The following is a 10,657-nucleotide window of genomic DNA, read 5'->3' as shown; positions in this document are numbered from 1 at the left end:
AGAGCTGCCCCAAGTCCTGCAGCGTGCGGCACCCTCCTAGGGGGTGGCAGGAGAGAGAACAGACAGCCAAGGAGCAGCAATGGTGGGTGCTGAGTGTAGGGGGTGGGCCTCAGCCCCAACCAAGGAACCCCAAGTAAAGAGAAGCTGTGTCTGCAAACAGTCCCTTAACCACGCCCCACCTCCCAGTTTGGTGGCCGCACCTCCAATATCCCCCACTAACCATCCTGGGGCCGCCGCTGCCATACATGTCGCCCCCATAGCCAGGGTGTGCTGAGTGCTCGGAGCGGGGGATAGGCGGGGGGGCCACGGGAGGACTCTCAGAGGAAGGGACACCTCAGCTGAGCTCTGAAGGACGACCAGGGGTGCCCTGTGGGCAGAGTGCCAGACCCTACGGTTGGGTGGGCCAGGGAGTCTGAGGAATGCAGTGGAGGCCAGTGCAGCTGGGACCCCGAGCACAGGGAAGGAGGGGAGCTGGAGCCCCGGCAGAGCCCGGGAATGAGGATTCCCGGAGGCCCCTGCAGCCCAGGCTCCCCCAACTCCACCAGGACTTGGGTCTCAGCAGCCCTGCTGCCTCGCCATCAGCCAGGTCCAAACGTCCACCCAACGGAGCTCCTCAAACCCAGCAGCCACCACTGAGCCCAGCCACCCCCAGCCCAGGCACAGAGGGGCCGTCCCCAGGGTCACTGAGAACTCATCCCCTGCCCTCAGCACCAAACCCTACATAAATCTCCCCCTGCCCAGCCCAGGGCTCTCGTTCTGCCCTGCATGGAGCCTTCAACATGTCTCACCTGGGCCAAGTCCCAGCCCCGTCACTGGCACCCGGCTTCTGACCCAGCACCCAGACAGCTGTCAGAGTGTCCCAGTCTGGGTCTCTCTCTCTCTCTCTCTCTCTCACACACACACACACACACACACACAGAGGCACCAATTAAACCCCTTTCCTGGTCCCTGATAACGATGTTTACTGGGGCGTGCTGGGTGCCAGTTTGGCTGGTACTGGGATATAGCACCAAGGGGGCCCCTGTCGTCCTGTGGCCCACCGACTAGCGGGGCAGACAGACACGAACGAAGCACACTTGTTTTGCAGATATTCAGTGCAGTTGCGTTGTGTCGAGAGGATGTGTAGTGTTATGGGAGTCTTGGCTCCGAGCCCTCTGCAGACCAGCCAGCCCCCCAACAGCTTTTCCAGCTCTGCCTCCACACCTCTGCTCACAACAGGCCCCCACCAGAATGCCCCCAGTCTCTGCCCATCGTCCCAGGCCGCACTCAAATGCCACCTCCTCCCCAGAGCCTTCCCCGAGCTCCCCCCGGAGTCGATCATCCCACGGCGCCCACAGCTGGTCCAAGATCCCTCTGTTTCCCCCATTAGGTTAGAAGTTTCTTTTTTTTTTTTTTTTGGATTTTTTTAAGTCATCTCTACACGCAACATGGGGCTCAAACTCATGACCCTGAGATCAAGAGTCGCGTGCTCCACTGACTGAGCCCGCCGGGCGCCTCAGGTTGGAAGTCGCTTAAAGGCAGGATTCTCCGCTTTCTCATCTCCACACACGTGCAAATGCTGTGTACGTACGGGGCATGGGCGCCCTGCTTGTCGGCCTCAAGAACATGGCGCCCGACTTGGCTGCAAGTCTTGGCCGCACTCAGCCCTCCCTTTGCTCGCCTTCCAACCCCAGTCCTGCCGGGGGTTCTGCTAGGAAAGGTCTCTTTGCGCCCACCCCCACACACCCCTGTGAGCACGGCCTCGGCCCCCCCGAGCCAGGAACACAGGTGCAGAGCTCCACTTGTTCTCTGGGGCCTGTCTGGCCCAGGACAGTGGGCAGCCGCCGCTCCCCCCGCCAGCGCTGGGAGCCAGCCCCACGCCCAGCTTGCCTCAGAGCCCAGGGAGCCCCAGCCGGTGGACAGCACGGCAGCCATCCTCCGCCCAGCGCCCACCCCGTCACCCGGGGCGCGAGCCGGCTTGCCAGCCTGCACCGAAGCCCTTGCCCGTGGGTTCGGTGTCCAACTGTCCCCCGCACAACCCCAGCTCCTGCCCGCCCCACCCCACAGGCAGCCTGGGGCAGAAGGAAATCCAGAACAAGGCAGGAGGCACCAGTCGGTGCGAGGGTGCGCCCTGCCTCCGCGAAGAAGGGACAAGCAGCCTGGCACCTTTTCAAGGCCTCGCTGCCGTCAGCTTCCCCTTCTCGGCACACAGTGGGCAGAGCCTGCACTCCAGCCCGATCATCACCCCGGGGAGCCTTCCCTGACCTCAAGCCCCCCGCCCACTCTACCCATCTCTGCTCCCTTTACAGCAGAGCTCTGGAAGAGGGGAGTGAGGGGTTGCGCTAGAGTGTGCCTGGCAACCAGACCGTCGGGCTCTGCGTTCCTCCTCCCAGACTGGTGGGCTTGGACCGGGGACCTCACCTCTGTGCTTCTGTGAGCCCCTCGTGGGGCCTCACGAGCACGCGGGAAGCATGTGCACCTCCACGTCTGATTCCCATTCCCTCCCCAGCCCTCTGCCACCCTGCCACCCTGCCACCCATCCCACGGAAGCAGCCCTGAGCAAGGCACAGAGACCCAGGGCCCGTTCCATCCCCTTAGCCACGTGCCCAGGGCTCTGACCTTAGAATCTCCCGCTCCCCACCCTCCCCCGCTGGTCTGCCCAGAACCAGCCAGCCCTCCTCTGGCCTTCATCCCCACTCCTGCCTTGGTGACCCTGGGGACCAGTCGCTTGCTGACCACTCCCTAGGCTAGCAGCCCAGCCCCGCCCCTGGCTCGAGATCAGCAGACCCAGGTGCCTACTCCACACCTCCTCTTAAAAGCTAACAGGCAGCCCCCGAGGCCCCCCGTAGCAAATCCTCCTTCCCACATCTGCCCCACCTCAGGAAATGGCAAGAATTGGGGCTGCTCTGGGCTTCTCTTTTCCCTCTCACACCTTCCTTCCTGTTGGTGATTGCTCTAAACACAGCCAGAACGGGACCACCTCTCACTACCTCCACACTGAACCCTAATCCAGGCCACCAGCCTCACGCCTCCCAAACAGCGTCCACCTCCCCTCTTGCCCCACATGCCCCAGGCCCTTCTCACTGGCCAAACCCTCCACCCGCTACCCAGAGGATCCTCAGAGACTAAATCCCAAAACTGTCAGTGAGGATCTGTGAGGACCCTGCCCTCCCAGCCCCCCTGTGGCGCTGGGCCCCCAGCTGTTCCCCCTGCCCCGTAGCCTGCAGCTCCGCCCCTGACTCACGGACCTCCAAGGAGTCTTCCCCAACCGTGTCGCTCAAGCAAACCCCACCTGCCGCGCTCTCAATTAATTGCTGGTATTTCCTCCATGACACCCACCACCACCTAACATTCTGGTATTATGGGGCTGAATACACAGCCACTAACCATCTGTGAAATGACTGGGTCCTCACAATCCACGGCCGGAGGAGCATTATGCCCACTTTCCTGATCAGGAAGCCAGGCTGAGGTGAAGTCAACCCTGAGGGTCTCCCAGCTGGTAAGCAGCGCAGCAGGCCTTAGGTTGGCCCGGGTGGGCCTGACTCGAGGCAGGGCTCTCGGCCACCAGGCTGGCTCCTTGGCAAGGCCTCCGAGGCTGGGAGAAGGGCCGAGGGCTCATCCTCTGAGAAGACTCATCTGCAGACACAAGCCCACGAACAGGCGTGTCCAAGGAGGTGACCAAGAGGCCTCGGGTACGGCAGCCCCCCAACTCCGAACTCCAGCACGAAAGGGACAGAAGAGGTGGGGAAGGACAACATAGAAGGGGCACCCCTAAAAGCCACAGGCGCATGGCTAGCAGCAAAGTCCAGTCCCAAGGCTCCCCGCTTCAGGCCTGGAGTCCAGATGGGCTGCCTGCATCTAGAAGAGCCGTGGGGACCAGAGGCACTTGCTCTGTGCCAGGCCCTGGGCTGAGGAATCTCACATCCTTCACTCACTCCATTCTGCAGATGAGGAAGCCGAGGCTCAGGGAGATTCAGTAACTTACCCAAGACCTTTCAGCTGGGGGTGGGGGCAGCCAGGACCCGCCAGAGCCTGCTTGGGCGCCCACTGCATGTTCACTGGCTGCCTGGCACAGGCTCAGCCCAGACGCCCGCTGAGCCAGCCCCAGCCCCAGACACCATGGCCCGAGGGAAGGGGACCTGATGGGGAGACAAACAGGCATGTGGAGAAGGAGAAAACACGTGGCATGAAAAGACACGCCTCACACAGGTGACAGGTGCAAAACAGAGGCTTTAATCCAACCAGCAATGAAGGCGCATGGGGCTGGGGGTGGGGCACAAGGGGGGCAAGGGCAAGAGGAGCCAGGAAGGTGGTGGTCTGGACCCTGGGAGGGAGGCCAGCATGAGGCCTCTCCTGGGAAAACGATTTCTGTGACTCTAGCGGTTCCTGTCCCGGCCTCCGCCCAGGCCATCGGCCCAGATGTGAGGGTCAAGCCCCTGAATTGTGCTTCTTGGGAGCTCCCCCTTCCCAAAGGAGATGTGGATCCAGATAGAGGATGGGGGTAGTGGAGAAGGGCAGGCCTGGGCTTGGGCCAGGGAGAGCCTGCAAGAGGCTGGCCCAAGAGCAGTCCTAGAAGAAAACTCAGGACCTGGCATGCCAGCAGGCCCTCACCCAGCCCAGCCCCTGCCAATCTGCAGAGCCAAAGCCTGGGCTTGGAAGGGCCATGGCTGCCTCATCCTGGAGAGCCAGTGGGTGAGTTCAGGGAGAGGGGAGGATGTGGGGGGGGGGAGCTTCTGAGTGCTCCAGTGGCCCCTGACCCACTGCCCTGAAGGGCAGGGAAACAGGGCCAAAGGGCCCTGGAGAAGCAAGCAGCAGGGAGGAGGGAGCAGAACCTAAGATTCCGGAGGAATCCAGGTTCCCCACAACCACAGCGGGCCCCAGCCCCTCCCTGTGTCTCTGCCACGCCCTCCCAGCCTGAGAAACTTTAGAAAGGCAGGCCTCACCCATCAGCCAGTGAGCAACACCCAGTGCCTACCCAAAGGGCAGCTTCCAGAGACCACCCTTGTAGAGGGCGACAGGAGTGGCTATGGCCAGAAAACCCAGCAGAGCCAAAGGTCAAAGAACAGAGAAGCCAGGATGAGGCGCTGGACACAGGTGCCGCAGGCCCAGGGGGCAGCCATGAAAAGAAGCTGGGAGGGTCACGGGCCAGAACACCCAATGCTTCTTGGTCCCCGACTCCCCCCCGAGGCTGGCCACCAGCCTCATCCTCCAGTCTTCAGAACCCCAGACACCCACCCAAACATGGCTTAGGAAACTGACCCACCCCACGGGGAGCAACTGCCCCAACCCCTAAAAAGGCAACAGGACCTAGGAAAGGAAAGCAATGGAAACCGCAAACCCCTCCCCTCCCAGTGGTGCAGACCAGCCCAGGTCGCGCGCTGGACGGGACAGGAGAGAAAGGAGAGGAAGGCCAAGCGTGGGGCTGGGGCCCGAGCACACCCTCCCGCCATGGGAAAACGGGCCCCCCTGTGGTCACTTCTCCCCTCACTTTGGGTCCTTCAGCCTTAGGCCCTGGGCCTCCCTCCACCCCATGCTCACCACCCACCCCAGCAGACAGCCTTCTCAGCAAACAGAAAGAACAGAGGGAGGGGTCAGGGAGTGACCGGAGCTGGGGCAGGGGAGGGCAGGCACAGAACTGCGGCCTGGGTGGCCCTGGCTGCTCAGCCCCTAGCACGAGGTGACCGGATGGATGGGCAGCAAGCTCCCGAACTTGAAGTGCTGGATCACAGGAAACTTCTCCAAGCACTGTGAAGGGGAGAGGGGAGAACAGAGGTGAGGACGGCGCTGCACCCCTGTCAGAGGCCCACTCGGGCTCCCAGGCCTCCAAGCGACCCCTGGACAACTCTGGAGCCTCGGACAGGCACGGATCCCGGAAAGTGCCTACCCAGGGCCCAGGAAGGGGGCCATCTCAGGGGGAGCTCCCGGGGCCTCCAGGGAAAGGGAAGACTTCCTACCTGTTTCTGACCACCTCCTCCCATCTAAAGACCTCCCCCCACCCAACTCCATGACAATCAGACCCACCAAATAATGAGTGAGGGAGAGGGAGAAAGGAAGGGAAAGAGAAGGCAGCCCAACCTCACGGCGGGGGTGGGGGGGCGGGGAGATGGGGGAAGGCAGGGAGTTGGGGACCAGAGATGAAAAGAACCCTCCAGACCAGAGGGGAGCGCCCAAGCCCAGGCCCCGGTCCTGGAGAAGAAGTATGAGGACATTTGGATACAAGCTTGGGAAAAGGGTCCAAGACCCATTTTTCTGCAATTTTCAGTTCCCTGAACTGAAAAGGGCGTGCTGGCGAGCACTTCACGGTGAGACAGTAAGAACCAGGTAATGTCCCTCGACCCCCAGGGCAATTCCCAGCAGCCCTGTGCATGGGGCAGACACAAGAACACTGAACAGGGGTATGGCCCTACTCCCTGAACCCAGCCCAGCCGGGACCTCAGCCCAGAGCTCTGGTGGAGATGGGGAGATTGGCAGGGCCTACCACAGAAGCTGGCCTGGCCCACAGGCTGCCGGGCCCCAGGCCACACACCTCGACCCTCTGACCCAGGCACTGCTTAGCACCATACAGGACCAGGAAAGGGAGGGGGGCCCCAGCTCCCAGCCTCCCCACCCCAATCCTGCTGTGCCTAACACAGGCCCTGGTCACTGGCTAGCTCTCTCGGGCAGCAGCTCCGAGCGAGGGAGGCTCCGCCTTCTCTCATACCTTTGACCACAGAAAACCACCAGGATGGCTGGGTCGGAACATGACTTACAGCTTCAGATAGGGCGATTCCTGCTCTGTGACTGTGGTCTCAACCTCCTCCTAAGCTTCGGGGCACAAAGGTGTGCCCCGACTGGCCCAGGTCCCCTCATCTCAACAACCAGGTGCAGAAATGAGGAGGTCTTGACCAGCTGTAGGTCAAGTGGGGGACAGCCAAGGCCTGAAGGGGGCTCAGGAGGTGAGCAGGAAAAGAAAAATCTTTCTGTGTGATGGAAGAAGGATGAAGAGCTAAGCTCCGAGAGGGAGCAGAGCTCCAGGCCACAGCCAGGCTGCTGGGCCTACAGCAGAGAAAGTGGGGAGCAGGCCGGGGTGGGGTTCCTCACGGGGAGGAGGCGCAGAAGCAGCTCCAGCAGAGGCAAAGGCAGCTGCCGTTGTGCTTATGTCATCAAGGAAGTGGTGGGAGTTTGTAAAAGGGCCCCCCCCAACCCAGGGCCCTGGAATTCCAGAAAGGGTCAAAGGTCAACCTGCTTCTAGCTCTCATTCAAAGGAAGCTGCAAAGGCCAGAGGCTTAGCAGGAGGGGGCAGGGGTGGTTCTCCGCACTCTGCCTTCAGGGACCCAGAACAAGTTTCCCCAGGGCCACGGGACAGGAGAGGGGCTGGGCCAAAGGCAAGAGGCTACTTGGGGCAAAGGAAGGCTGAGGCTTCAGGACAACAGCGGGAGGGAGCCCCTGGTCAGGCCTTCTCCCAGCTAGCAGTGCCCGGGGGTGGACTGGGCAGAGCAGCATCTTCAGCTCCGCCGGCCCCGCACAGACACTTCAGCGGGAGGCCCGGATCTGCAGGCCCTTCCAGGTGCTGGTGTTTCAAGGGGCAGAAGGGATTCTCCAGGCCCTGACAAGGCCCTTGGGAAATGAGCACCAGCAGTGACAGCCCTAGGGAAAGACAGGCCCCACCACCCACAAGGGCACCGAACACGTTTGCTTCCTCACTTCAGAAAGGCAGGGGCAGAGATGCACACGGTGGGTCCCAAATCCCGAGGCCACCTGATGCCAGGCCTCGTCAGGCCTCTGTGGCAGCTCAGGGGACCAACTCCCCTCCCAGAGCCCACTCTGCCTGGTGGCCCTGGCCTTGCTCGGACTTCAAGACTGGTGGGCCTCGCGGGTCTTCCCCATGGACTGAGAACTGACCTGAAAACACAAGTCCTTTTCCTGGGACCTCTGGGAAGGGAGCAGGCGATCCCACGGGCTCTCGGGGACCAAAAAACCAAGGGGTACCTGCTAGCAACGTCACCGAGATGCGGTGTTCCTAAATCCCCAGTCAGGGGGCTCCAGCGCTATCCTACAAAGAAGTCTGGCCGCCACCCAGCACCTGGCAAGGCTGCCGGCTCGTGCTGCACCTGCGAGCATCCAGAGCTGGAGTCTCCCCCGTTTGGGGGAAGGGTACTTTGTGATCCCCTGGTGTTCCCTCGGTCTGGGCCTGAGCTGCGGTGGCTGTCCTCCCGCACCCGCAGAAATCCCACAACGGTTACAACTGTTCTATTCTGTTTCTGCGGCTGCACCACCATTTGGAATCTTAGCTTGCTCCTCCCTCATCCTGTCGGGCTGGAGCTCCTCCTCTGCAAGGGGCAGGTAGGGGAAGGGAGCAGGGGCTCCTGCTCTGCCCGAAGGGCCACTCCCCCACCCCCCAAGATAAGTTTAGAGTCATGCAGGAAGGACAGCACTTCAGACCCCAAAGCAGGAAAGGCACCAGAGTCCTGCCTGTGGCGCCCGGGAGCAGGGGTGGGAGGCTGGAGGGGCCAGGCACTCCTCACACACTGCACACAGCCCCCAGCAGTGGGGACGGGTTCCCCACCGGCACCCACTGTGGGACTGGCAGGGGGTGGGTGTCAGGAACAACAGGACACCCCGCGGGCAGTGACCCGGGTGCTCTCCAGGCAGGGGACAGCTGGACTGGAGGGCCCAGTGGGCTAGCCCGGAAGGAGTCTGCGCAGCCCCAGCAAACGCTCCTCTCAGATTAGAGAGGTATGTGGGTTGGAACCTAAACACAGGATGTGAAGTCCAGAGGAAGGGGACCAGAGGGGGAGGGGGCGGAAGGGAGAGACGGGGCCAGGCCCAGTCAGTTCCAGCGCCATTAACCCCTTCAGGGCCATGCAGAGAAACAGGGCCAACTGGACCACCAAACCACATCCAAGCCTCTAATACCCTCTCCTCCCTGCACCCCTGCCTCCATCGACAGGATCTGAGTACACTTTGAGGGTAATGAAGCAGACCCAGGGAACCGACCTCCCTCCCTCCGTGGGAGAGGGCTGGCCAAGGGTCAGGAGATGGGCACGCACGGGACAACATCAAAGTCCACCAGCCTGAGGGCAGAAAGAGGGGACTTTGGGGACTCGTTACTCTCGGTGAGGGACTTCACATCTAGGCCCTTCCGTGGCCAAGGTCACGCAGCTCTCGCACTGGCGTGCACAGATGTGAAAGGAGCTAGCGGAAGGGACAGGATGGAAAGAAAATGTCTCCTCCCTACTTGCAAGAAAAAAAAGCCACCTCCTTGGCGGGAAAAGGGTGCCAAAGAGGAAAGAGGGCAGAGGACACCCTCAGGAGCTGGGCAGCCAACTCCCAGCAGGGGGAGCTCAGGGAAACCACCTCCTCGCCGTGCCTCTCCCATCTGAGAGCAGGAAGACCACCTGAAGTGGTTGCCAGAAATATCTGCTCCCAGAGACCTCCCACCTGCCCAGGGACCGGACCCACCGAAGACTGAGAAGAACCAATCTGGATGGTGCCTGCAAAGCACATCCACTTCTGTGTCCCCATGGGAGACACAGCTGTGAGGGGCCTCTGGCCATGTGACAGAGCCCTGAGCTGCAGGGCCTTGACTCATCAGTCACAGGGCAGAGCCGGGCCTCCGCCTAGTGATTCTTTGACTGCCTATCCCACAGACAGAGACTCCGAGGCCTGCAGGGTCAGAGGGGCTGGCCCAAGATTCGGAGCCAAGCAGCAGAGGGGGTGGGTCAGCAGCCCCAGGACCAGCCCTTCTCACCTCGGCCTTGTACATACGGATCAGACCCTGGTTCACTTTGGACCAGGAGGGCACAGCGCTGATGTTCCACAGCTGGTTGGAGTGCTCTGCAAAGGGGCCTGTCTTCATCTGGAAAAGAGAATCCACAGCTGGAGAGGCAGGCTACCTGGGAGCTCATCCCCCGGATCCCCATAGCAAGGTCACGCATATGTGCGTACACACAAGCATGCACGCACACACGCACATACAAACATGCGCACGCGCACACAAACATGCACACGCACGTACAAACATGCACACGCGCTAAAGCACATACGTGCACGCGTATATATGCACGGACAGACACGCACACACATGCATGTATGCTTCAGGACTTGGCTGCATCATCTGGGGGGGGAGGGTACACACACGCACACACACGCACACACACACACACACACACGCACACACATAAGTACCACAGACGGTCTCTCTTGGTCTGCAAGACCCACTGGGAAAATATAACCTCCAGAGTCACCCTCTTTCTTCCCCAGCCAGAAAAAGGGGGCCCGATTCCCACCACCACCACATTCAGCAGCCTCAGAAAAATAAAATCTCAACCCAAGCACCGGCTGGGACTCCCAGCAATTCCTACCCCTCAGCCACCGAGCGCCACACCAGCGCCAGGGACCTGCTCCCATTCAGATAAACAGCAGCAGCAGGGCCCCCAGCCCTCCCCGGCCCCACACACAGGGTGGGCTCTACTGCCAGGTGCTCGGGCTGTACCTGCCACAGGCAGAGCCAGAGCCAGAAGAGCGGGTTTGGGGGAAGGGCAAGGTGGGGAAGACCAAATCCAGGCATCCAAATGCCCTCTGTGTGGCAGGCAAAAGGGAGGGAGGAAAAGAGGGGGCAGATGTGAACCGTGAGCCGGGGGCACCTGCAGCAGATTCGGGAGGAAGGTCTGTTTAGAAAGCCCACCCCACTAGGCCG

The 10,657-nt window shown here is 61.5% G+C and overlaps 1 protein-coding gene across 3 annotated transcripts in view; it reads right to left on the bottom strand.

The window, feature by feature from the left end:
• Nucleotides 1-4,189: 4,189 nt before the first annotated feature.
• PTPA (protein phosphatase 2 phosphatase activator) overlaps nucleotides 4,190-10,657 on the bottom strand; it is a 30,152-nt gene continuing 23,684 nt past the window's right edge. For all 3 annotated transcript variants that reach the window (XM_028107958.2, XM_028107959.2, XM_028107960.1), the window contains exons 9-10: nucleotides 9,710-9,817; nucleotides 4,190-5,724 (exon numbers count right to left, since the gene is read on the bottom strand). In XM_028107958.2, coding sequence (XP_027963759.1) covers nucleotides 5,647-5,724; nucleotides 9,710-9,817 — 186 coding nt within the window. In that variant the 3' untranslated portion in view covers nucleotides 4,190-5,646. The remainder of the gene's footprint in view (nucleotides 5,725-9,709; nucleotides 9,818-10,657) is intronic.

The sequence above is a fragment of the Eumetopias jubatus genome, unplaced genomic scaffold (genome assembly GCF_037043125.1).
Source record: "Eumetopias jubatus isolate StellerSeaLion01/CBP00866 unplaced genomic scaffold, mEumJub1_p1.0 scaffold_15, whole genome shotgun sequence".
NCBI classification, from domain to species: domain Eukaryota; kingdom Metazoa; phylum Chordata; class Mammalia; order Carnivora; family Otariidae; genus Eumetopias; species Eumetopias jubatus.
Note: the sequence above shows the minus strand (reverse complement) of the source record. Positions and strands in the feature narration are given on the sequence as shown.